At 42.8% G+C, this 27233-nt stretch overlaps 1 protein-coding gene across 4 annotated transcripts in view; it reads left to right on the top strand.

The window, feature by feature from the left end:
- The window catches only part of LOC146990133 (uncharacterized), a 35808-nt gene extending 11598 nt beyond the window's left edge, over positions 1 to 24210 (top strand). The window contains exons 9-24 of one of the 4 annotated variants that reach the window (XM_085769302.1): positions 1886 to 1992; positions 2856 to 2946; positions 4475 to 4608; positions 4789 to 4836; positions 5242 to 5351; positions 6146 to 6314; positions 6423 to 6527; positions 6669 to 18170; positions 18452 to 18516; positions 18907 to 18943; positions 19033 to 19179; positions 19849 to 19971; positions 21372 to 21469; positions 21574 to 21666; positions 21764 to 21878; positions 22386 to 24210. In XM_085769302.1, coding sequence (XP_085625428.1) covers positions 1886 to 1992; positions 2856 to 2946; positions 4475 to 4608; positions 4789 to 4836; positions 5242 to 5351; positions 6146 to 6314; positions 6423 to 6527; positions 6669 to 18170; positions 18452 to 18516; positions 18907 to 18943; positions 19033 to 19179; positions 19849 to 19971; positions 21372 to 21469; positions 21574 to 21666; positions 21764 to 21878; positions 22386 to 22544 — 13103 coding nt within the window. In that variant the 3' untranslated portion in view covers positions 22545 to 24210. Of the gene's footprint in view, positions 1 to 1840; positions 1993 to 2855; positions 2980 to 4474; positions 4609 to 4788; positions 4837 to 5241; positions 5352 to 6145; positions 6315 to 6422; positions 6528 to 6668; positions 18171 to 18451; positions 18517 to 18906; positions 18944 to 19032; positions 19180 to 19848; positions 19972 to 21371; positions 21470 to 21573; positions 21667 to 21763; positions 21879 to 22385 lie in introns of all 4 variants that reach the window. The other 3 variants (XM_085769291.1, XM_085769321.1, XM_085769312.1) reach the window with 3 other exon arrangements.
- Positions 24211 to 27233: the final 3023 nt, after the last annotated feature.

Below are 27233 nucleotides of genomic sequence, written 5' to 3'. Positions count from 1 at the left end.
TTCAGGTGTGAACACACCTCAGACACACTTGATTGTTTCTGAGAACATACATTTGAATTTATTAAAGGATAGCCCCTTGAGATGTAGCATCTCATTTTCAAGGGGGTCCCACACACACATCTTAGAAATAAAGCAGAGAAGTCACTTGAAACGTTTTGTTGCCAGAGATGAACTGAAGAACTTGGATCACATGAGGCAGATGTTAATACCAGGTCTGAACGGGGCTAACATTACAATGTCCATTGTAATAAAAGATGCGATTTGGTTGACATTACTAATCATCCTCCCTCTTGAAAGTCTGAACAGCAGATATCCACGCTGGCCCTGAGGGCTCAATGCACTGCAGCTTAAGAAAGCACATGCAAAGACACAAACATGATACAAATTCAGAAAATGTCTTCAGAGATTTGACAACACATGCTCTGCAAAAACTCACAACACAACAGAGGCATCTCAAAAAGTGATGGACCTGGCTAAAGACTAGTGCTAAGCAAACAGTACACATCTGTGTTAATATCTGAATAATGTGATATTGACATTATTATAAACCAAACAAACTCACCTTAATTACAAACACCACTAACAGGTAGACAATTTTTTGTGTCCCCGGAAACACTTCTGTTGTGTAGTGAGTTTTTGAGTTTTTGCATTTGTGACATTTGTGTCTTTGCATGTTTTTTTTTAAGTTGCATGTGCATGCAAGTTGCATGGCACAAGATGAAGAAATGCAGCAGATTTGAGCAAAAAATTAAAAAAAACTCACTGCTTTGACTTCATGAATAAATCCAGTGTCTCTTCTGCTCTGATCCCGATCCTCCATACACAACCTCTGCTGCTGTGGTCAGTGTAGGTGAAACACCCAGTATGAGGCAGACTGGCTTTATACATCATCATTTATATAACAGTCCTAATGCATGCTCTGAATCATGTTCAACACTATGCAGTTGTAATGATGTTCTGTTATACGCATGGTCCTTTTGAATAGAGCCCATTACCGCTTTACTCTGCTCATACACTGACCCCACACTGACCACTGCTTAACCCACTGAACTCCTCCTCTTTTCCTGCCCCACCTTCTGCTTTGAGCTGCCTCCCTCTCCCTTCCCCTGACATCAGAATCAGCCTGTTGTCACAAAACAGATGGGAACATGTTTTGTTCATCCTAATAAATCTGGCGTTGCCCTGCTTGCATCCTGTGCTGCTAAGTGAAAAGAAAATCCATATAGTATAAACCGTGCACCGTGAGAGTCCCTCCCCCTGAGATCTCCACCTGTCTGGTGTTGCTCTATATAACTGTCTGGTTTCCCTGTTGATAAAACATTGGCTTCAAGTGTGACTCATGAAAATGGCCCCTCTCGTTCCTCCCACAGCCACTTTTGCATCCTCGTCTCCCACATGTTTGAATGCTGTTTTCTTTTGCTATGTAAATTAGATGTGCATGGCTCTGACCAGAATGTTGCTTTTGAAGTGTTTGAAAGGTCCACATAACTTACGCAAATACAGAATTGAACACAAACCTGGAGGTTGAGTAACTTCCTCTCTCTCTCCATCGTTGATTCCCTCAGTCTGTCTCCACACTCTTCTTACAGTCTGTCTATCTTGTTATATGAAACTGTTCTTCTATGTCACAAAGTTTATCTGTGGTGTTGAAAGTGCCTCATCTCCCTCTTCATCAAAACCATCAACACCATCATCACACTTCTTGTCTGCTCGACATCTCTGTCATCCTGTCTTCAAAACCTCTCTGCCATCACTCTGTCCAGTCCATTTTTATACCCACCTCCCATCCATAAATACATCCTCAATCCAACCCAACCTCCCCCCTTTCCCTGTGGCACAAAACTGATTGAGGATGACTGGTTCTTTCCTGGCTGCTCCGATCCAGCACTGGCCACTCGGCAGCAGGAGTTGGAGGAGGAGCTGGCTCAAACTCGGGGGCTCGGCCAACACAGAACCAAGAAGTCAACGGCTCCGGCCCAGCGGAGCCTGCAGGTAGGTGGTTGGGCTAACGTTACCTACCATACCTACTGTACCAGCACACCTTCAGTCAGTGACAGTATTCCAGTTTAAGTCAAACTTGAAAACAGAAATTTGTGTCTTTATTTTTTGTCCCATGAAATCTTCAACAAAAAAAAAATCTGTCCCAGTTGCAATTAATTGTAACTTAATCAAAACCTGTAAGCCTAAATATAACAATATTGGCAGCTATTCCTGGGCTGAATATCCCCAAGTAGTAGTCCCAAAATAATTTGTTCTGTAAATTTGAACCTCCAAATTAAAACCAAGTCCATTTTATTCATTGAACTTTTTGGATGCAGTGGCAGAGCCAGGCTGCAAATGATGTGAGTTTGAATTCTGGGCTGGATAACTTTCTGTAAAGACTAATGGCTACCCACTAATGCAGGAAGTTGCAGGTTCCTATGGAAACTTCAATGTTTTTCTGGTTAGATGTAATTGATTTTTTTTTTGTGAATTACACAAGGTTACACAATGTGCTCAATAAGTCCTTTGAAGTATATTGATTGCAGTGGTTTCACAGGATACTGGTGGGACTGGTCAGTCATGTTGACTCCTTTTAATAGCTCAGTATGTCTGATGTGCATTGTCTGCCTTGCTAAGAGTTTGGAAATGGATGCCGGTCATGTCTGTGAGCTCGAGCCAGGAGGTGAGCTTAGAGACTGTAAGCATGTGAAACAGTTACCTGACTTTTTCCAAAGATGGAAAAAGTAGCCACATTTTATTTAACTGATCTGTACAAAATGGAGAATAGAGTCTGTTTTTTGTTAGTCCGTTAATTTAAAGATGCTTTGTAATCTGTCACTGCTTTGGCTGAGTCGACTTTGTCCCACTTGCAGGAGGATTTTGAGTTTGACGGGCAGGTCCCGTTCCAGGACCCTCGCAGCATCTCGGAGAGCACGACCCCGATGGAGGGAGAGAACATGGGAGGTTGGTGGCCCGAGTACAGTACTCCTGATACAGGTGTGATACCCGCTGGACAGTTTACACTGGCATGCACATGGTCATCTGCACTTTACTTTGGGAAACTTGAGTTGTCTTTGGGTTGATATTTTGTTGTTTTTACCATAACACTCCAAACTTATGTTATTGAGTGTTGGACTGTGGCTGTTGGTTGGTTTTGTCTTTTTTCACCTAACCTGCCAATACTGTGAATGTACAGTAAGGCCTGGGTTTTCTATATTGGGTTATTGTGTTTACATATTCACAAGATCAGCTTGGTTCAGCTTCTTTTCTACCCGTGGATTTTTTTTTACCAGGGTCACACTGTAGCAAGCTGAATTTAAGCTTATCACTATTTTATTGGGACAATGACTGGATCCAAGAGTTCAACATTCATTCATTGGTTCGTCATCGTCATCTGTCTCCAGTATTTTCTTTTGACACGTGCATGCTGGTTGAGCTGGCTAGTGTTTGTTGGGATTTGTCCACTGAATGCATTGAATTCTTGAGGGCATATAAATTTAGGCGGCAGGATTCTCTCCATCTGTGGTAAGTTTTGTTTTTTGTTTTGTTTGCATGTTCTGCAACCTTTTCTTCATTTCCTGTTTTTTGCCTTTTAAGCTGCTTTTTGCCAAAAAACACATCAGCAAATATCAAAAAAGAAAAAGAAAAACAATACATTGAAATGAAATTGAAATACGGTAATAGTAGTTGAGTTGCGCGAACTGACTGATGTGAGTTTTGGTTACTTGCCGCTAAACATCCTGTAATTTCACCGCCTGTGTTTTAATGAATGAATCTGTCAATTTTCCTTTAACTAGCCCATGTTCTTTAGAGACAAATGTTTCTGGTAGACTTTACATCTTGTAAATATTTCCTACAGATGTTAAACTATCCTTCCTGTACCAATACAGCATGGCTTTCACTCAAAAATATCAGGTGCCAACCAAATTAGTTTGAATTAGTGCAACTGCAACCCTCCTAACTCGATCATAAAATAGGTTGTAGTAGTTCTGTTATTTGTGGTGACATGAGGAAGAAGCTATGGGTAATTAAATTAATGTGTAAATTAAGATTTACAATTACCTGTGTACATGACACTAAGTATGTTGTGCTTATTTACCAAACATTTGGATGGATGAATAAATCAATAAATAATATTATATTGTTAACTTTTCTTTCCATTTTTGAACAAAAGTGTGACGGCCATGCTGTATGTTAATTTTCAAGTAGATTTTCCATTTGAGCATCTGAAAAGCATTTAGTCTGAAATACCAGTAAAACATTGGTAATAATACCGTACATTAGTGATTTCAAAAGCAGAGAAGACAGTGTTTCTGTGCATAGAGAACCTCAGATCGAATTACATGATTATTGCTTTACTGATGAAATCAGAGTAGTGGAAATTAACTTTTTGCTGTATGAGTATGTTGTCAGCTCCACCCTCCCTCTGTTGCCTTATCACACAAGGTCCCCACTACCTGTTCTCACCTGTTTTTTGTCTGGATGGTTTCAGATGGTTTGCGCTCTGTTGTGGAGGAGCTGGAGCTGGAGAGGAACCAGCTGCAGGAGCAGATACTGAGTCTGGAGGAGCACTGTCAGGACCTGGAGGATCGACTACAGCTGCAGGCACGCATCGAGGCATTACAGGTACCCTTACCAAATCCAACAACACACTATCTCACAGTCCCTGGGCTGAATTAAGCCAGTTTGTCTATTTGCATATTGTCTTACAATGTGAATATATAACTTACCTACTTCACACTGAGTGAAATGCATGTCCCCCCCCCCCCGAGAACTAGGATTTTGTAACAGACCCTTCTAACACAGGTGACGTTTGATGTAGATGAAGATGAGCAGCCATATTGGGTCTCTCAGGTGTGTTGGGTCCCTCATGTGTTGTGTGCGCTGGAGAGCACCTCTGGCGGTGACGGCTAATGGTGTGGTGTGTTCGTTTAATCCTGGACACGTTTGTCAAATAATGTTTTTGAGCAAGTGCAGCGTTCTGTCGCAGACTCACTGGGTGCTGTAAACTTCACTTCAATGTTTAAACCTGTAACTGGCAAACTTCAAGTGTTCATCATTACCACATGAACAGGGAAAATAAAACTCTAATAGATTTAATGACAACAGCGACAACAGTGACAGGTAATTAGAAATCTCCTGTTGCTGTTCTCCAGCGGGTCTGCTTTCACCCACGTCTGTGTGCAGTGAGACTTTCTGTATCCAGTTTTTTACGAATTTAATCTTTGAATATTGATCTTTATTTTTGTGACACTGCAGAACGAGTCAGAAAAACTTCAAAGCCAACTGGCCAGCGTTCGAAGTCAACAGAGCAGAGATGCAGAGAAGCATCAGCTCCTGGTTACCAGCCTCAACGAGCAACTCAAAGGGTGAGCCACTCTGCGCAGTTTGAAAGATCATTAACAGGCACTACACATTTGTTTCTAATACAGAGCCATTTAATAATTGCTCTTAACAAAGGTTTCTGTAGTCGTCTAGAACGTGCATAGAAAATAAAAGATGCTTTTAGTAGACAGTAGAGAAAGGAATAGAAATGAGAAGAGAGCAGGATAGTGGTCCTCATCCAGAATGAGAGCAGGGGATGGTGCTACTATGGTGGTGCTTGGTCTGTGCCCATGAAGTATTTAATTTCCTCCATTTTTAGTCAAATTAATTTAGCAGTTGCTAAATAAAACTGTTTTTCCTGCCAATTAAGTTTCCCACAAATTTGCTCCACCCACCACACTTTAAATGGATTCCTCTGCTCCTCTGCAGTAATAGCTCATAAACAGAAATATGAAACCGTAAAGTGTCTCTTGCCGTGATGTGTGATAGTGTGCCGGAGAAGATAGAGAAACAAAATGCCAGCATTGCTCGTATAATCATCACTGCTCAATGGATCTTTAAAGGGGAACTTTGCATCTTCATCATTCTATAAACTAAATCAAAATAAGTACTTCTTTTTTTCTTTTTTTTTTAGCAAATGCTTTTACAGTTTAGTTTTCATCATCTAGTTGCTGGAAAAGATATAAACATTAAGTGGGCTGTATCTCTGTAATGAATCTCCCAATCCCAAAGAGTTTAAACATCCTTGCACCTGTGCACAGTGTGAGCTACTTTTTCAGTTTGACATCTATCTCGTCTTTTGAGTTGAAGTGTTAAAGGTGTTGAGTTTGTTTTCTAGGTTGAGTGACACACAGGAGAGTCTGGAGAGTTCCCTCATTGAGAAGGAGAACACTTTGGCCAAGACCTCAGAAAAACTGGAGCTGATCAACAGCCTCAGAGAATCTCTGAGTGAGAAAGAGACCCAGTGCAAAGAGGTTTCTGACAAACTCCTTCAGACTGAGTACACTGTGAGTGTTCTTTTTTCTTTTTTTGTTGTTGTTGTTGTTTTTGACTATTCACCATTGATCATTGTGCAGCTGTAGTTAATCAGTTTTGTTTGTTTTTCCTCCGTTCAGCTTGAAAATGTCTCCAAGAAGTGTAGCAGCTCAGAGAAACAATGTTCTGAGCTAAAAACAGAAGTTGCCGACCTCACGCAGAAGTTGAGCCTGCTAAAGGAGAAGGTAGGGATAACTGAATGAAAACTTCAGTCCTCTTATTTTCAGTATAACCTAATTAAAGTGTACTTGATTATGTTTTTGTCCATTCATTTCAGTTATGTCATATATGACTTCATTGTTGTTGTGTATTTCTTTTTCTTTTAGACACAAAAACAGGAAGTTTCCATAGAAACTTTGCAGACAGAGCTTGATCAGACAAACGAGGAGCTGGACAAATTAAACACAGCTCACCTGGAAGAACGAGCCCAACTTATTCATGACCTTCAAACCTGTGAGCGGGAAATCGATAGTCTTAAAGACGTCTTGTTGGAAAAAGACAAGGAGATATCAACACTCTCTGCAAACATGGTGGAGTACACAGAGCAGGTCACAATGCTGAAGCAGGAGATCAAACTTAAAGAAGAGAACCTGGTTCATGTGGAAACTGCACTGAGGAAAGCTGAGCAGGAGGCCACAATCTTGAGAGAGTCTCAGAATTCAGACCAGCAGGCGCTGAATAACAAGGTCACAGAGGTGATTGGGAAGCTTAAAGATGCTGAGATGGAGTTAGTGCAGGCCAAAGAGGAGAGAGAGTCTAAAGCGGCTGAGGTGGAACAGCTGATAAAGCAGACAGAGGAGGATAAGAAAACCCTTCAGGAGCTGCGAGGGGAGATCCAGAAACAGGCCGCAAGCCATCGCAATCATCTTTCTGAATGTGAAACACGCATCACCTCACTAAAGGAACAGCTGGCTTCATCCACCCAGAAACTGCAGGAGTCAGAGGGGCTCATCTCACAGCTCAGGAATGAAAATACCAACAAAGACACATTACAGCAGGAGCTTCATGAGAAAGAACTGAAGTCATTCAAGGACGAGCAAAACAAACTTCTGGCACAAGTGGAAAAATACAACAATGAAATGCAGACTATGTCCAAACAGTTAGAGGAACAAGTACAGAGTGGAGAACACACTCAGAAAGAGCTGCAAGAGAAACTGGAAACAATAGCATCTTTGGAAAACCAGCTGAAGTCAAATGATCAACATGCTGAAGATGAAAGGCAGAAATTCAACAGTGAGTTGCAGGTGCGAGATTCAGAGAATCAGAAGTTGAGCAATGATCTTAAAAGCAAATCTGACAACATCTCTAAACTGAAGAACCTCCTAAAAAATACAAAGACTGAGAAACAACAGTTACAAGAAAAGCTCAAAGGACTAACACAGGAGCTGGAGCTGCAGAAGGAGAGCATGAAAGAACTTACTGGAAAGGTTACGTCTGCTCTTGAACTTAACAGCACCCTGGAGAATCGAGTACTTTGCCTTACAGAAGAAAAAGAGCGATTTGAACTAGAAGTGACTCAAAGTGTCAAAACCATTTCAGAGGTTAAAGCTGAAAAGGAGTCACTTCAAGTCACAATCTCCTCATTGGAAAAGCAGCATTCCCAAAATGACAAAATGATTGAAGGGCTTCAGAGAGATAAAGAGGAGTTGACTCTTCAAGTGAACGAGCTAAAGGGAGTTCTTGAGCAAAGCACACACTCAAACTCTGAGCTGCTGCTGGCTAAAACAAATGAATGTAGTAATCTCAACCAGTTACTCAGGGAGACAACAAATCATGTGACCCAGCTGCAGGAACAAGTGCAAAGTTTGACTTCTCAGGTCAACCAGCTCCAGCGTGACACAGCAGAGAAAGAGCAGACTGCTGCTGATCTTCGAGTCCAACTAGACGCCCAACAAAACCAGCACACACAGCTTCAGGAAACACTGTCTCTGCTCCGAGAACAGGAGCACAGTCTGAAATCTGGGCTCATGGAGACAGATACGATGCTGAAAGAGAAGCAGGAAGAGCATCTCAGATTGCAGAATGAAATTACAGCTCAGAGGAATATTGTGTGCAAGCTTCAAGCTGAGGCTGAGTCTCGTAATGAAGAACTCTCACAACTCAGGCAGCAACTTCAAGAGAGAGAAGAAGTGTTGAAAAACACATCTCAACAGTGTCAGAAACACAAAGAGGAGCTGAATGATACGAACAAGATGGTCAAGTCTCTGAGCAACCAAATCAGTGTCATGGAGGAAAACGCCAAAAAGCTTGAGAGTGAAACCGAGCTGCAGCGAACAGAGCTGACGGGCTTAAACAAACACATTCAGGCTCTCACCGAGGAAAACCAGCAACTTCATGCTGCCTGTGAATCTACTGCGAAGGAACTCACACAGCAGACGGGGGTCGCATCTGAGCTTGATGCACAGCTGAAAGCGACTGTGGATCAGAACTCCACACTGAGCGTGAAGATCAGCAGCTTAACAGAGGATCATAAGAGACTACAGGAAGAGTTAGCTCAGAACGTGAGGTCAGTTGCTGATCTAACCAGTGAGAGGAGCTCACTCCAAGAGAAAACCTCTGAGCTCGAAATCCAGATCGCGGACAATCAGAAAACAATCAGCAGCTTGTTGAAGGAGAAGGAGGATCTTACTATCGCAGCTGATGAGTTACAAAATGTCCTGAAGCAAAGTGAAATGTCAAATTCTGCAGATTTGTTTGAGAAAACAAATGAATGTATTCATCTGTCTAAACTGTTGAGGGAGAGAGAAGAAGAGCTTCAGGGTTTACATGAACAAGTTGACGGCTTTAAAGTGCAAGTTAGTCAACTCAACGTGTCCTTGAATGAGAGAGAACAAACGTTATCAGAATCAAGCTCTCAGCTGAAGGCTCAGCAGAACCAACTGCTGCAACTGCAAGACACTATATCCATGCTTCAAGAGCAAGGATCTGCCTTTAAGGCTGGGCTGATGGAGAAAGACACCATGTTTCAACAGAAAGCACAGGAGTGTAGTGCTTATCAAAATGAGGTCACGCAGCAGAAAGATCTCATATCACAGCTACAGGCTGAGGTGGAGGCACTTAGGCAAGAAAGCTCGCTGGCCAAACAGCAGATAAAGGAAAAAGACCAGACATTAAGAGAATTAACAAACAAGTTCCAAAGCCACAAGGATGAGCTGAACAAACGAAACGAATCTGTGATTTCACTCAGCAGCCAGCTCGGTGCCATGAATGAGAACACTGCAGAGATGGAGGCTGAGATCACCAACCTGAAGGCGGCTGTGCAGAAACTCACTGCCGAAATTCATCAGCTGAAGCAGGAAGACGAGCAGAGGAAAGCACAGATAATTGATTTCAAAGACAGCATTCAGGCACTGAATGAGCAGAATACCAAATTAAAATCAGAACTTCTCAACACAGTCACTATTCTCTCTGAAGCACAAGAAGAAGTCACAAGTCTCAAGAGGTCAGTCACTGACAAGGACAATGAACTCAAAACGGCCCACTCGGAGAAGGAGACACTTAACGAGAGTGTAAGAGGAAAAGATGATGCCCTGAAACAGCAGGAGAATTTGATCGAGGAACTCAACAGAAGGGTTGCTGAGCAGGAGCAGCAGCTGAAACAGAAATCAGATGACAACATCAGTTTAAGTGCAAAAGTTTCGGAGCTTGAAGATTCTGCCATGAAGCTCAGGGGTCAAGTTGACAGTCTGACATCAGAGACATCGATCCTGAAAAATACCCTAGAGAAAAAGGAACAGTCAAGTCTTGAATATCAGAGTAATTCTTCAGCTGCTGTAGAAAGTCTTAACTCAAATCTTCAAGCCAAAGACGTAGAATGTCAGAGCTTGAAAGAACAGATTTCACACCTAGAAGAATCTGTCGCAAGGCTCAACAACAACCTGCAGGTCCAGATGACTGAGGCAGAGAATATGAAGAAGCTGCTGGCCAATAAAGAGGCAGCTTTTGTGGACCAATCGAAGTCTCTTCAGGACATCCAGATAAGAGCAGATGAAGCTCTGCTCTTCAAAACTCAGTTCACAGAGAGCACAGAATTGGTGTCACAGCTGCAGAGTAAAATTCAGTTACTGTCCGCTGAGTCTGGGAACCTCAGAAAGTCGGCAGAGGAAACCCAAGGTGCCTTCAACAACTTACAGGAGAAATATGCTGCTAACTTGGAGGAGTTGCAGGACGTGAGGAAGCAACTCTCCCAAACAACTGACGAAGTGTCCAGCCTTCGTAAGTCACTGGATGATTCCAATAACGAACATCAGACGGCAAAGAGCACCATAGAAACACTGAGACATGAGCTATCAGCCGTCCATCACAAACTAGAGAAGTCTGAAGACTTAAACTCCAGTTTGTCCAGAGAAAAGGATGAAGCGTTTTCTTCTAACCAAACAAGTGTGTCGCTGCTCACTGTTGAATTAGAAAGACTCAAATCACAACATCTTCAAGTTGTCTCAAAAATGAATGCATTAACAGAAAACCTGGAGCAGAGGGAAATGGCTCTCCATGCCATTAATAGCCAGTACACAGCCCAGGCCAAACACGCCTCTCAGCTCGTCTCAGAAATGCAGAAGCTAGAAGAGCATAACAAGAGACTGAGTGAGGAGTTGAATGTGTCAAAAGAGGATCATCATAAACATCTCACTGCCATCAGTAATGAGAATTCACATTTGCAAGAGGAAGTTAGGAAACTTGTTGCAGAGAAGGAAGAGATTGAAAGGAGAGACCATCAGATAAGGACATCACAGGGGGAGCTGCAGATTCAAATGGAGCAACAGTCCAGCAGCATGAATGAACTAATGGAGAAAATGGTCTCGGAGAAGGAGAGCCTTCAAGCCAAGGTTAGTGCCAAAGATGAAGACATTTCTCAGTTAAAAGAAAACGTTCTTAAGATAGAGCAGATTTTGCAGGACTCTGAGAAAGAGTGGCTGTTAGTTTTGGATAGAGAAAAACAGGATAAAAATCTACTTGCTGAACAATTGAAAAGTGTTGAAAATGAAATGAAATCTAAAGATGTTAAAGTTAATGCTTTGAAACAAGACTTGGACAATTTGCAGGAGAAACTGGCCGAGACTTCGTCTGCTGTCAGGCAAGGTTCTGATCAACTGAGTGCTAAAGAGGTGGAGGCATCAGCATCCAGGATTCAACTGGAGAAGGTGTTAGCATCTTTTCAGGAGAAGGATAAAGAGAACAATAGTTTGCAACAGGCTCTGAAAACTGTGGAATATGAATTACATAAACTTGTAATGAGAAACAACGATACTGACAAAGATTCCTCCTCTGAAAGACAAATGTCTGTACAGGATATGATAAAACAATTACAAGAGAGACATCAGTCTGAGGTAGATGCTTTGAAAAATGAGTTGAATGAAACAGTAGCAAAATTAAATGAAGCACAGAATACACTTGGTGAAGGAAAGAGGAGTAATGAGGAGAGGGGTCAACAAGTTACTCTTCTACAAGAAACAATAGAGCATTTACAGGTGCAGCTCAACGCTGAGTCAGAGAAAGTGAAAGAAGCTGTTGTCAAATACTCATCTCTACACAGTGAATTGCAAGCAAAAGACGAGCAAATCAGCTGTATCAACATTCAGATAAGTCAGCAGAGGGAATTACTGGCGGGGCTCAGTCAGCAAATAAGGGATAAAGACGCGTCCATTGCCCAGGTCATTGAATCTGCTTCCAATGAAAGAATGAAATTCCGTGAGGAAAAGACATCTCTAATAGCCCAGTTACAGAGTGCAGAGCAAGCACACACAACCACCTCAAAACGGCTTGAAGAGGTTTTAGAGCAGCTAGAGGATCACATTTCACGCTCCAAAAGTGAAATTGACTCCATGAATTCAGAGAAGCTTGAGCTGATAAAGAAAAATGACGATCTTAAAGGTGATCTGGCGAAAGTGTCAAAAGAGAAAGATGCAATGAAGAAGAAGCTTCAAGCTGCTCTTCTTCTAAGAAAGGACTTATTGAAAAAAATAGAGCAGTATGAAAATCAGAAAGAAGAGACTGTAAACAATGAAACTGAGCTTTCATGTTTACAGGACAAATTCTCTGAGCTAACCAACCAGGCTCAGGAAGCAGAAAAAATGTATCAAGAAAAGGTTTCTCTGCTTGAACAGAAGATTGTTGATAAGGAGGCAGAGATTGTTCAACACAAAACAGACAGTGAAACACTTGCTGAACAGTTACAGTCAGAAAAACAAACTTTTAAAGATACATTACATGAGAAAGATGTGTGTTTGTCAGAAAAACTGCAAGTACTCAGTGAGAAAAACGCTGTCATTGAGCAGCTTCAGTCCAGTGTCACTGAAAAAGGAGAGGCATTTGAGAGAGACAGAATCAGCTTGACGCAGAAATTACAAGAACTTCAAGATGAACTCCAAACATGTAAAGATGAGCTGAAGGACAAATCTTCCTCCACCACCTCCGCTGTTGATTTAGAAAACAAACTTGCACAGATGAAGTCAGAGAAAGCAATACTACAGAAAAAGGCCCAGGCTGCTTTGCTTACACGCAAAGAAACGCTAAAGAAAGCTCAGGAAAGTGAAAAGAGGTTAACTCAAGAACTGTCTGAACTGAAAGACGACTACAAGGCTCTGTTGGAACAACACTGTCAGCAGACGAACGAACTGAACGCTGTCCAGTTGAGCTCAGACGAGAAAGTGAGGGAACTGGAGGAGCTCCACAAAACCTCCTTGTCTTATCAGGATGAACTAGACACTTTAAGACAGCTGGTGGAGGAGAGGGATAAAACTCTTCAAGATCTGAAGATGTCTCTGGCAGAGAAGGAGAGTCAGTGTCATTCTCTATCACACCTGCAAGCAGAGCTGGAAACACTGAAATTCAAAGCTGAGAACATGTCTCATGAGATGGCAAGTAAAGACGAGGCTCTGGTGGTCATGGAGCAAAAAACAGAAGCGTTGAAGTCAAAACTTCACATGGTGGGGAATGCCTTGGAGAAAGCCCATGCAGAAACAAAAGAGAAAACAGAAGAGATTGAGAAACAGAGAAAAACAATCAATGATGCAGAAGTAAAGACTGAACATGAGAAGCAACTTCTATTGGAGGAACAGATATGTGCAAATAAAGAAAAGTATTGTGTTTTAATGGAAGAAAAGGAGGCTGTTCAGGAGCAGAGTAATAGGATAAAAGTGGAACTTGAGGCAGCTCTTGCTTTAGTTTCCCAGAAAACTTCAGAGGTTTTAACCATCCAACAGACATTATCAGAAACTCAGCAGCAACTCAATGAGAACAAAGTAACTCTGACTGAGGAGCTTGAAAAAGCTCAGCTGCATTTTACTGAAACCGAGAGAAATTTCGATTTGTTGAAGCAAGAAAAGGAAAATGCTTCTAGATTAATTGATGAGCTCAGAGGTGAGGTAACAACACTGAACAAGCAACTGGAGGAGACAGCGAAAGTAAATGAGCAGCTTCATCAAAAGATGCCTGAAAGTAGCATCAGACAGGAAGACGTTAATGCAAGCACAGTTAGTTCATCTTGCAATTGTGCTGAAACCTTCAACATTATACTTAAAGAGAGAGATGATGCCTTATCAGTTTCTCAGGCTCATGTTACAGAAAAGGAAGGACTAATTGCTGCACTGGAACTTCAGCTACAGCAGCAGATGAAAATGCATGAAACTGCTATTGAAAAAATGAGAGTAGAAGCTGGTGAGCTTCAGAAATCTCGAGAAGGTGACAACAAGACTGATGATCACAACTACCAAAGCAAAATTTCTATCCTAACCAGGAAACTTCAGGCAGCTTTAGTTTCCAGGAAAGAGCTCATGAAGGAAAATGCAACACTTAAGGAGGAAGCAGAGAAGCTCTTAGCCAAACATGAAGCCAGAGAAGCTGAATATTTTACTCTGGAATCGTCTGTTTTGAAGCTGAAACAACAAAACATGGAGCTGGAAAGGTCTGTCTCATCTCTAAACGAGGAGAAAGGAAAGCTCAGCAGTGAAGTCGATCACATCCTTAATGATAATGGCAGTCTATCAGCAGCCTGCGAGAGCTTGAAACTTACCATAGAGAACATTACACAGCAGAAACAAGCCTTTTCATGCCAGCTTGAATCTCTGAAAGACTCTCAAACAGATGAGCTGTCCAAGTGGAAGTCAAAGCATGCTGAGCTGAAACAAGAGTATGAGTCTCTTCTACAAGCTTACGAAAATGTTAGCAGCGAAATGGATAAGATGAGACAGGTTTTGGAGGGAGCCAAAAGAGACAGACAGGAAGCCTTAAGGAAAATACACAAACATGAGGCCGAGATGGAAAATCTGGAAAAGCAGGCCAGAGAAATGGAGGAGGAAAATGACAGAATTAAAGAGAGGATGCGCACAGCTTCCAAAGAGAAACGGCAGAGGATAGAGGAGCTGGAGGAAGAGAATCAGAAAATGAGAAAAGAATTGACTGAGCATGAAGGAAAACACAAATTGGCAATGTGCGAACTGACTGACAAAAATAAAGAATTGGAGGCTGAGATTTGCAGCCTTAAAGAGTCCACAGAGGACCTGGGAGTGAAACTGACACAGATCCAGGCTGAAAATAGCGAACTGGCAGAAAAACTGGGAGAGGCTAGCTGTTCGTTGGAGGAGAAACACATGGAATCGAATACATACACAAACAACATGCAGCTGAAACTGGACGAAGCACTCAGTTTGAATAATTCACTCACTGCCCAGATTGAGGCCCAGAAAACAGAGCTTGGTGCTCAGCTGGAAATCAACAAGCTCTTACAAAAGGAGAAGCAAAATCTGTGTGAGAGAATTGACAAGATACAGAACGACCATGAAGTGCAGTTGGGAATGAAAGACGATGTTGTTAAAGAGCTAAAAGATATCATCAACCGACACAGCCAAGATACAATAAGCCTGAATGAGAAGGTAAGAATCCTGGAGGATGACAAGTCTCTTCTGCAAGAGGAGCTGGAAAATGTCCAAGAGATCTCAGACAAAGTGAAAATTGAAAATGAATATTTGGAAACTGTAATCCTCAAGAACTCAGAAAGAATCGATGAACTGACCGAATCCATCAATATTTTGCAAACCCAGAATGCACAGTTGTCTTCTCAGTTGGCAGCGAGTAAGGAGATGAGCAATCAGGTTCGTCAAGAGAAAGAGGAGGAGCAGCTCAAACTCGTCAGAGAGTTCGAGGAGAAACTCAAGACAGTTCAGAGAGGCAACGAGGGCTCCAAGAACGTGAGGAAAGAACTGCAAGAGCTGCTCAAAGAAAAGCATCAGGAGATAAATCAGCTGCAGCGGAACTGCATCAAATACCAGGAAGTAATTTTAGATCAAGAAAGCTCTCTGAAGAGCTCACAGTCAGCCTGTGAACAGTTGGAAAAAGAAATGAAGAAGAGCTCTGAGAAAATGTCATGTCTGCAAGAGAAATGTGAACAATTTGAAGCTGAGCTGATGACTCAGAAAAATCTTCTCCAAGAGGCTAAAGAAAAGGTAGTGAGTGTTGAGTCTGAAAGAGACCATCTGGCTCTGGAAATATCAAGGCAAAGCCAACAGTCTGAGGTTCAGGAGAGGATTAAATCCCAAAGTGTAGACGAGAAACAAATGCATACTTACATGGAGAATCAGTTTATGTTGCAGCAACAGATAGAAGACCTCAATATTTTAAAAGAGCAGGAAAGTCAAAAGGTGAATGAGCTGAGACAACATGTAGATTCTCAAGATCTACAGATAAATTCTCTAAAGAGAGCGGCTGGGACTAATGAAGCGAAGCTGTTTGCTTTGTCCTCCACCCCTGAGGGGGCAGATGCCTCAAAACTCTGGAATGATTTGTACCAGCGAACATTAAACGAGAAGGATAACCAACTCCTGGAGCAGGGCTTTGTGATCAAAAGGTTCTTAGAAGACATGAGGGTTAAAGATAAAGAGGTGAATGAGTTGCGAGTCACCAAGTCAAGACTGGAGAGGACTCTGAATGAGTACTCTGTGGCTGCAGCTGCACAGCAGAGACAGCTGTTTGTGATGAGTGCGAGCAACGCCGAGCTGGCCGAGTCCGTCGAGCTCATGGCGGTGCAGGTGAAGGAACTGAGTGCTCAAGTGGAGAGACAAGATCAGGATAAAAACATGCTGAGCCGACAGCTCACAGACAAAGAGGACGTGATTTCCCAGCTACAGCTAAATCTCCAGCAAACAGAGAAGATAAATGCAGACACTGACACTCAGCTGCTCCTTCTACAAACTCAAAATGACAAACTTCAAGCTGACTTTGAGAAGCAGGAGGGAATATCTCTGCAACTGAAAACACTGCTTCAGAGCAAGGACACTGAGATCTCTTCTCTGTTATCCTGCAAAGATGGACAAATGTCAGGGTATCTAGAACAACTCCAGGCTAACTATCGTTCCCAGGTGGCAGTCTACGAGGATAGGTTAACGTCACTACGCTACCAAAGGGAGAAGGCTGATAAAGAGCTGAGAGGGCTCGAAGCCAAGGTCAAAAGTCTGCAAATTAAAGCAAACAGATCCGTCCAGGAGAAGGAGCAGATGGCAGCTAAGATGGAGTCGTTTAAGAACTCAATGGTGTCTTTACAGAGTGAACGGGAGCGACTGATGTCAGAATACAGGATCCTTGAGGCAAAAAGCGAGTTGGGCTTAAAGGGCAAAGAGGGCTCTGTTGATGGGGAAGGTGGTGCAGCCAAAGGTCTTAAACATGAAATAAGGAAACTGTTACATCAGATGGATGATCTCAACTCAGAGAACGCAATGCTCCGGGCTCAGCTGGTCCGGTACAGAGAGGATCTGAATCAGGTTTTGTCTCTGAAAGACAACCAGCTGAAGGTTCTGCTGAAGAAGCAGCAGGACATGATCAAAAACCTGGAAACCCAAAAGGTTGCAGCTGAGAAGCAGCAGAGAGAGTCTCGCTTGGAGCTGCAGAGGGAGGAGGAGGCAAACAACACGTTGAAAGCAGAGGCTTCTAAACTCAGAGCTCAGGTTTCCAAACTGGAAACAGAAATATCGACTCAGAAAAAGGACAGAGCCACGACAAATGAGGGAAAAGTGATTGCTGATTTGCAAGAAGCCGTGGCAGCCAAAGCAGCTGAGTGCAATGAGCTACAGCAAAAACTCCTCTCGCAGAAAACCTTAACTGATGAATTTAAGGGAAAATTGCAGCAGGTGGAAAATGAGACAGACAAAAAATTATCTGAGGCTGAAGACAAATACAACTCCGAGCTGGACACCTTTGAGCGAGAGGTGGAGCTGATGAGGGGCGAGCAAGAGACAGCTGATCAGAGGGTGGCAGAGCTGGCCAAAGACCTTCTGGAAATGGAACAACAGTTATCAGAGGCCAGAACTCTGAATAAAGATGTAAAGGCTCAGAATGAGTCTCTGTGCAAAGCCATGGCTGCTTTGCAGAACGACCGCGACCAACTCATCGAAGACTTCAAGATCCTGAGAAACAGATATGATGAAGAACTGAGAGAAACTCAGGCGGCTTTGAACAAGATGGAGCGCAGCCTTCAGGACGCCACGTCTGACCTGGCCATGTTCGCCAAAGAGAGGGACGTCCTCGTTCGTAAACTGACTGCTTTAGAGAGCAAAGACCCTCAGGCGGAGTTAAACAAGTTGTTGGACGAGCTGTCGAAGGACGTGTCTGAGAAAGAGAAGAAACTGAAGCAGGCTGTCTCCGAAAACAACACGTACATCAGGCAGCTGTCGGCGTTCTCCAGATCCATGGCCAGCCTCCAGAACGATCGGGACAGGCTGATGGATGAGTTGGCCGGGACCAAACGAGTGGTAGAGTCCAGGCAGGGCTCAAGCCCAGAGAGTGTGGACAAGTCTAAAGGAAGTGGCGTCAGAGCCCTCCAGACTGAGAGTGATGGGCTGGTAAGTCAAGTCATCAGCTGTGTGTTTAGTTTGGCTGTTGCTTGCACTTCCTCTCTCTGCTGTGGTTTTATGTTGCAGACGGCATGAAGGGTCAAGTTTGATTTATTCATATTCATTTTCCGACATACCATTGCTTTGACTTGGTGCATGGTTTTTGTTTTGTTTTTTTGGTTGGGATGCACATGATCAGGGTGTCTGTGAAATTATCAGTTTAATAACATTTTTAACAAGAAATTGTTTTATATTTGTGACTGAACACTTGCTTCTCTTTTATGTTTTAGCAAACACTGGATGAGCTGCAAACTAACAGAACGTCACCTGACGAAGCAGAAGCAGAAAATCTGGGGTAAAATCAACTGAACATATATCAAGCTAAATAAATCTGTATATTTCACTTTAAAGTGCAATGTAACCAAAGATCATGGACACTGACCTCATGTGTTTTAAAATGTGATGTTGGATGGTACAGTGTACGCATAATTTTTACAGTATGGCTGACAACAGCAGGGTGTCCTCTCACAAAACCTCTTGGCGAAGATGCTTTTCATGAAAAGATGTCACACACTTTGGCAGCAGGTCTGATATTTGACCAAACTGTAAGGAGCTCACAGACTGATTGACTTGATTAGCTGTGGTTTGTAGCTGGGAGCTTTTGCACGTGGAAGAGACGAAACAAACTGATGGATCAGACATTTGATGTTTTTGCTCCTCACACTAAAAGATTTCTGTTGGGCAGGTCTGATGGAGGGAGGAAGGACAAAGCTTCAGTCAAGGTTAGTTTACTCGCAAGAATATTTTATAATACCTGGAATGTTTTTATCTATATTAGATATATTCATATTTATATCCCACCATGCAACAGGAGACAGTGGGTCTGGCTGGTCAGAGTGGGATGGAGGAGGTGGTGAGTCGGTTGGAGGCTGAGAGGGTTCAGCTGCACAGAGACCTGCAGCGCTGTCTGTATGAGATCCAACAGCGAGACCAGTACTTCCAGCAGCTTAACACCAAGGTATGAAACAGCCGAGTGCGTGTGTGTGTGATTTGTCACATCAGAAAAACAAACCATAACACCTCAGGTTTAATTACCTGACATTTCTACCCACTGGTTACTGTGGGTTTCTACAGAAGTCCCACACGCTCCCCTCACCTGCAAAATGAACGTATTTATTAAAAGGATAGTTCAACATTTTGGCAGATTGCCCCATTGCTATAATCCCTATAGTTTTAGGAGTAGGTTCGTTACCTTTAATTGTCGGTGTAAGTTATTTTTAGAACTGCAGAGCAGAGCCGCGAGCTGCTCAGAGCATCATCAAATACACAATCCAACAACTCCAAATGTTTGACATCAAAGTTTTAATCATGAGATCAACCAAACTTTTGGTTGGTTTCACTCTGTCATTGTTAACAAATTGCAGTATTTGCCTTAGAACCAGAGTTAATAAATACATTCTTTTTGCAAGTGAAGAAAGTGTGCAGAAGTTAAAAATAGTTTGTCGGACAATTTTCCCTCCTACAAACCTGTCTGTTCATAATAGATAATGCAGAGTTTTTTTTTCAGGAGAAAAGTAAGAATCAAAGTGTCTCCTTCATGATACAAAGATGTAGTAACCCATCACCATTGATGCTAAAATATACTAAATCAGACATGAATACTCTTCCTCACTCCTTCCTCCTCCAGCTGCAGCAGGCCATGGAGGAAAAAGGTGCTGTTGCAGCTCAGATGAGGGCGGTTTCACAAACCCTGAGGGAAACACAGAACCGCTGCCACTGGCTGGAGAACCAGGTCCAGGGCCAGGCTCAGGTAAATCATTCTAAATGTGGATGGATCTATGTTGTGTTTGTCTAAACTGTTTATGCGGTTTCTCTTATTACAGTACTTAAAGCGTCTTATGTAGAGTTGCACGATACCCACGGTAGCCGCGGTACCCCGCGGTGCCAAAACGTGACGGTTCCTACTATACTAGAAATTCTACACGACGGTACTACCTTGGATTACTACTACGGCGCCAGTTTCCGCTACATAGCGGCCGCCTCTCCTCTCCTCCCGGCTTCTCACTGCACGCACTCCCTTGTAAACAAAACCCACATGCACCCACTGCAACCTAACTATACAGCTGCTGAATGATTGGCTGTTTCCCTGTTACTGGTGATGTCCGGGGATATGATAGGCTGTTTCCGCATGCTGGATCCGCCCGTCTGTTATCTGATTGGCTGTTCATGGTTCATGCCGACAAGAACAGACTCCATGAAGACAGCTGAGACAGCTCCGCTTCGATAGAAATTCGCTTCAAAACAAACAACGAGCTAAAGTTCTGTCTCGCCCAGACGCGCACACGGCTTCACAAACACGAGACAACACACTCACCACGGCAGAAGCACCGGGCGCGAGCGGCGAGTCTGCCGCGGTGTCGTCGTCAGTGGCACTTAATTAATTTAGCTGTTTATTTTCTCATTGGCTAATATCAGGCTATATGCTCCGTGTACAGGCTGAGGAATAAAGAGTTAAAGGATGTCCAAGTATAAAGCACCTAGAAATTGCATAAAAATATAGTTTTCACAGGGAGTCAGTTCCTGTTCATTGTATTTTGTCCTCTATGATTTATTATGTTGGAGAAGAAGTATTATTGTCAAATAGTTTTTTTTTTTTTTAACGACAGTGGATTTGTTTTTTATCCTAAGTTGATTATTTATATTTGTTAAGCATAAATTAATGTGCAAGAGACTGAATGGTTATTTATTTTCAACCATATAAACTTCATTTATTTGTTTTTTATTGCTTATTTTAAAATATTTGTTTCAGTCTAATTCCTACTTCACCAGTATTATGTTTATCATGCACCAAACAACATTATAAGTAGCCTAATTAATAAGTATTTATAACTTGTACAAATACATTGCAGTTCATAAAAATAATAATAATAAAAAAAGGTTGCAGTATCGTGATATTACCCGGAACCGTGATACTTTGTCTGGTATAGTACCGTGGTTACTCATTTTGGTATCGTGACAACTCTAGTCTTATGTTGACATTATTCTCAGACATCCAGTTAATGGTTTTGTCCTGACCTTTGACATCAGATTAATAGTGAATGTTTGGTGGTTTATGCAAATTCACAAGTCTCTGTAGATCTTTGCACATGACTTTGTTGTACTGTAATACTGACATTTATACATACCTGTGAATGGTGTCATCACCACCAGGGGTCAGTGCATGCTGAGGTGGCACCAGGAGCTCCACAGGAGAGAAACAACGACCTCATTATCACTGAAACAGCTGAAGCCGCTCAGCTCCGAGAGAGGTGAGCCTACGCCTCTGTGTGATGTTCTCCAGGTGTCTCTGTGTGGCATTGGTTGACTTCATGGATATGTTAACGTGTTCTGTGTATGCGTGATGTGTGTTCAGGCTGCTCGAGGTGGAGCAGAGTCTTGCAGATGAGAGAGCCAGGAGGGAGACGGCTGAGGAGGCTCTGCGTCTGGCTGAGGAGGCCGCAAAGAGGTGAGACCCAAATTCAACCACTTATCTGTCTGCCTATCTGACACATCAAACACTCTTTGAGCAGTGCAGAACCTTTTCAATTATCTCTGTTGTGCAGTGTGGGCTCCAGTCTGTCCAGAGACGGCCAGAGGGATTTCAGCATTGAGATGGAGACAGAGGAGGAGTGGGAGGCTCTCAGTCTGAACCCAAATCAGCCTCTGATAACACGAAAGGTATATTTTATTCCCTCAACCATGGTCCTAATTATCATGTTTACTGCAAATAAAACGGTATGATCTTGAGTGGGGCTGGGCTTTAAAAAAATAGATTTTCCGATTCATGTTGATCTTCATTTGAAAGATCCGATAGCAATTCTTAAAATCCTCAGATCAATCTTTTGACATACCATTGGACTGTTGCACTGGAGTGGGTCATGTTAAATAAATGTGCATCAATGTAACTGCTTTTCGGCCAATTGAATGTAAACATGAATATTTTTAATAAAACACCAGGTAAGAGAGTTCCATCTTTGTACAATTTGCAACATTAGTTTCATGAAAATCTCTTTTATAGACAAACAAATTGGTATTAAAACTGAAACATCTCTAAATGAATCAATATCGAACCGAATCGGGACCTACTAGTGAATCGGAATCAAATCAATTCAGTAAATCAGTAGTGATATTAATCTTGAGTGTGTTTCTGTGTTTCTCATGACCGTGTGTTGTGTGTCCCTGCAGGTGAAAGGTGGGATGGTTGCGTGTCGGCGCTGGCTCAGAGGGCGGAGCCTCTACTTCTCCAGGCTGCTGACTGGCCGCGCCCGCTCTCGATATTTCTTCCTGGCCTACTTACTCACGGTCCACATGCTGGTCCTCATGTGCCTCACTGGCGCCCTGTAGCGAGGTCATGCTGGAAACAGGCCAGCTCAAGGTCAAAACCCAAAGCCCGAGTCTGCATGAAACACTACAACTGGAGGCGAAGATGCTCCCGGTGATTGTTGCCAGGGAATGAATGTTGACATTGATGTCACCTGCATAGTCGATTATGCTAATCTGATGGGTGCCAAGAGTGGAGATGCTCTGCCTGTTGCTGACACTGACAACAAAGTAAACGTTAAAGATTTAATTCTCCGGTTAATGTAATGTTCAGTTTCTTTGATTTGCTTTTTCTTTATTTTGTTAACGTCTGGACACAGATGAATTATTTATTAGATGTCTGAGCACTGGTTTGGACAGTGTGGCTTCAAATACAATGTTTGTTTTTCTAGACATCTTGTATGGTAAACCAAGCCTTAAAGCATGATCCTCCCTCCTCTGTCTTCGCTGTCTTTCTCAAAACAAGCAGGTGGAGTCCTTAATTATCACGGCCTGTCGCCCACAGTTTGTTTTTGATCCACGTTAGAGAGGAGACGAGGAGAGAAGCTTCATTTTTGACACACAAAAGCCTCAAGAGGGAGTTTGGGAAAGCCAGACTTGAACTGCGATGTAACCAAGAAGGTGCAGAAAGCCATATCCATTCTCTGTCGACACTACTGTATAAGTCTTGTTATGAATTCCTCCCCACCTTGTTGCCCCTCCTCCCTGAGCTGGGAGCAAACATCTGTCTGTCTGTTCTGTTTGCTCCACATCCAAATCACAAACGCTGGCACCAGCTGCTGCTTTACCTGCCTGGTCTCACACCTTGCACATAATCGTGATGCTGAGTAAAAACTATGCACTGATCCTCCCAAATGTAAATGTAATCATCTCATCTAAGCTCAGAGGCACTACAGCTCTCCCGCCCTGTTCCCTTTAAACCGTGAAGCCAAAGGCGTGTGTGTCCTGACCTTGGCAGTTTGAATAAGTTCTGTCATGCCGTTTAAGTGAGTGGGAGGTTTAAACCATTGGTTTGAAAATATCTTTTGCTCCAGTATCATGGCGTGCCATTTGAAAGTTTACTGCAAAAAAAACAAAAAACAAAGGATACGAGAATACATACTGTATGTATTTAAAGTTTTTCTGTATTTATGCGTGCATCCTCAGAAAGTATAGTGTACAGTTATGGACTGTATGTATGTATATATGCATTTCTATCCACTCTGCCTGATGTATGATGACTGTACATTTCTTCTTCACTGTTAAAGAGGTGGAAAATTTGACGAGACATGAGGTTTTCACAATACAAACTCAACTAACAAGACAAAAGAAAGATAATATATTAATAGATTTTTTTTTTTTTTAAGTGGAGAAAAGTGAATGAAAGATGACTGAGCTTGTTTTTTGGTCTGGTATTGTTGAAAACCTCGGTGGAGTACAAGTTTGATATATAATTGTAATGATCTGTACATAAAGGTGACTGATGGACAAAACAATGAACTGAATCTATTTATGAAAAAAAAGAGGTTAACTACTGATAAATGTTCAGATGGCATATTTTCTCTATTGCCTCTATTTTTAAGCGTTAGTGATGCTGTTGGCCTTCTGGTGACATTAGGCTTCACTTGGTGCAATACTGTGTCAGAGGTGAACATTTTCAGCTCACCCTTCACCATCCCAGAAGACATTTAATAAAGCTTATTGGACATTTCTTCAGTTTGCCCAGATGGTGTGTATTTTACTAACAACCTGTATCACAGTCCACTCGTTGGGTTTGATGATAAACTACACAGTGGGGTTAACAAACTTGAACTGTATGTGTTCATTATTGAATGTATTTATTTGGATCCCTGTTTGCCACTGCCGAAAAAAATTACCCATTCAGTTATATCATAGTTTTTAAAAAAAACTGAAAGAATGCTATTATTATTAACAATAACAAATATGCAACAGGCAATTAAACATCTGATACAGGTCCAAAAACAATAAAGCAATTACCACCAGCAGACACAGTGACTGAAGCAAAATTAATGAAATAAGGCACAAAAAAAGAAAAGAAAATTGAACCATTTATCATCACATAGTAGCATGTAGTGAATAACAGACTTGTGTCTGATTGAGCCGAATGGTCTAAAACAGCGGTACTCAATTCACCACTTTATTTTCCCATGATCCATTGCGTCACACCACCCCGGAAGTCGGTTGTTTACGTAGCAACAGCTAGCGGCTAACGTAGCAACCGGACATCCACAATAGAGGCTGACATTTTATCGGGATTCCCGCGGGAGTCAATTTATTTTGAATCACGTGATCGGGACGTGACGGGAAAAAATGTAAACGGGAGTGAACGGGACCGGGAGTCAAAGCGCGACATTCAAAGAAGCACAAGCCAGGATGGTGCGCTCAAAACGGTCCAAAAGTTTTAAGTGTGTGGACTGATGCACACTGCACACCCTCAGTGATCACTGTCCTGGCTCCGTAGAGGTGTGTAACCTGTGTAAATCAACATACCGGTAGGCAATTAAACGTTTTCCGCCAGTCAGAGGAGTCAGCTGATGCGGCGGCGGCCTAATCTCCACCTCGCATTAAACAGCTGATGCAGACAAGCAAAAAATAAAGAAAGAAAAAGAGAGAGAGGGAGAGAGAAAGGACGAGGAGGGCGTTCATTATCACTAATTGAAATAAGTTAACAAAACAAGACGGTAGATGTGTTTGACGCCACAATCTACCGTCTTGTTTTGTCTGTCATTCAGCCTGCAGTGCGCTGAGGGGAGAGAGAGGGAGGGGGGGATCTATGATGACTGTGTTCATAGAAAAAATCGGGAACAGGACGGGATCGGGAGTGATTTATTCGGGATTTGAACGGGACAGGATTTTTTTTTTACTTTGTCACGGGACCGGGGCGGGATTGAAAAAACACTCCCGTGTCAGCCTCTAATCCACAACTGTTGCGATTGGCTTTATGGTCGTTACAGGCTCCATTCATAAAATCTTTAACTTTCCTTGAGTTGTTTGTGCATCCAACAACAGCACATGTCGTACCGGAGGACATTCTATGAACTTGTAATAATAATAAAAACACTTCTAAGACAGACTGCTAGGCTAGCTCCATTCTGCTTGAAGTGAGACAGAAGTGCGAAACCGACTTGTCGGTGAATTGAGTGTCATGGCGACGCCCAGCGGCGTTCTACGGAAAGTGGTGAATAGGCGGCCCGCGGGCCGCATCCGGCCCGCCGAACCTTCCAATCAGGCCCGCGACTGAGTTCTACTAGTTTACATATTACTGTATACTGTATTTTCGGGCTCCGTGCGCCTGTAAGTCAAAGCGCTGGGACTTACAGCTTGTGTGGGTTTGTGTGTGCCTGTGAGGCGCTGCACTGGGATACAGAAACACTAGTCTGGGGCCGTTGACTTGCTGTTTTGGTAGGAAACGGATCCAGGGCGAGAGAGACAGACCTTTCCTTCAAAATAAAAGCACCAAGCTAATAAAATGCGGTAAAACTCTTTTATTTAAGGAATATAATTTACAAGAACGTCCCCGAGCCATTAAGTTAACATTTTGCTTTTATTGTATTACAAGTTAATGTTTATTTTCTAAGTTTTATGTTGGTGAATACTTTTATTTTGGTGAATTTGGTGATTTCAGTATCCGCTACAGACAGGAACCAGAATGCAGACTAATTGGGAGGTAACTGACACCAGGCTCTTCGCTTGTCTGAAGAGCCTGGTGATGCGAGGCTACAGAAACACTGACGAACCCAAATCACCATGCGCGAGTGTTTGGGGAGCGGGCTGGACTGCAGGGTTTTCCCTGCCTGTCTGCAGAGACCGTGGGTGATTTTCACCGCCGTCTTGGTTCAACTGTGTGTGCATCATGCATGGGGGGCCGTTCAGATCAGATGAAGCGTCTTTTGCGCGCGCTCAAACCCATTCAATGTAGCCGCGAGTCATGCACGCTCACAACTCAAAGCCGTAGCCGCGCGCATTTGATGAGACGCAATTGTTTTTTCGTGCACGTCTGCGGTGCACAGCCAAAGACGGTTTATAAACCAAGACCTTTCATGACGAGTCAGCTTCCTGTATGCATGTCACGTGGGCTTCTGCTCGGCCACGCCCCTTTAGAGAGACCAGAGGCAGTTTGGAGTGTATTGATTCCTATGGGACAATTTAATGTGAACACCGATTATGGTCGGGCCTTTCTCCCCACGGTCACTGAAGCAAATTTTGGACTCATTTTTCACAAGCCACATCTCTTCTGAACAGTTTGACACCAAAATGGTAATTTTCAGACGGAGAGATCCGGAGAAAATCCACTTTGTTCAAGACCTGTCTCTGTCTCTACGACACACTCTCGCGAGATTTGGCACAGATCTCCTAGGCAACGTCAAACAAACGGCCGCGAAATCCCGTGAAAATGATTTAAATTATTTTTGTCATGCTAAATATTACTGTTAGTAGTGTAAATATTTAATGTTATCATAAGAAAATATAAATATCTCACTTTCATCCACCTACAAATTGTATAAATCCACACACACGTTCACAGACGAGGTGGTGACGGTTGGCCACGCCCATTTAGAGAGACAGGAAGTGTATACCATTTCATATCATTGGAGCAGCCGCTCATGGAGTATCTACAACGTCTCTGGTATCTTTCCATTTATTGAATATCTTTGGCACAGCTGCACGACCTGCTTCTCCCCCGGTGTTGTGTCCCGGTGCCCTCGGTCTGTG

This window comes from Trachurus japonicus, chromosome 3 (assembly GCF_045865225.1).
Source record: "Trachurus japonicus isolate A0001 chromosome 3, Traja_1.0".
NCBI classification, from domain to species: Eukaryota; Metazoa; Chordata; class Actinopteri; order Carangiformes; family Carangidae; genus Trachurus; species Trachurus japonicus.
Note: the sequence above shows the minus strand (reverse complement) of the source record. Positions and strands in the feature narration are given on the sequence as shown.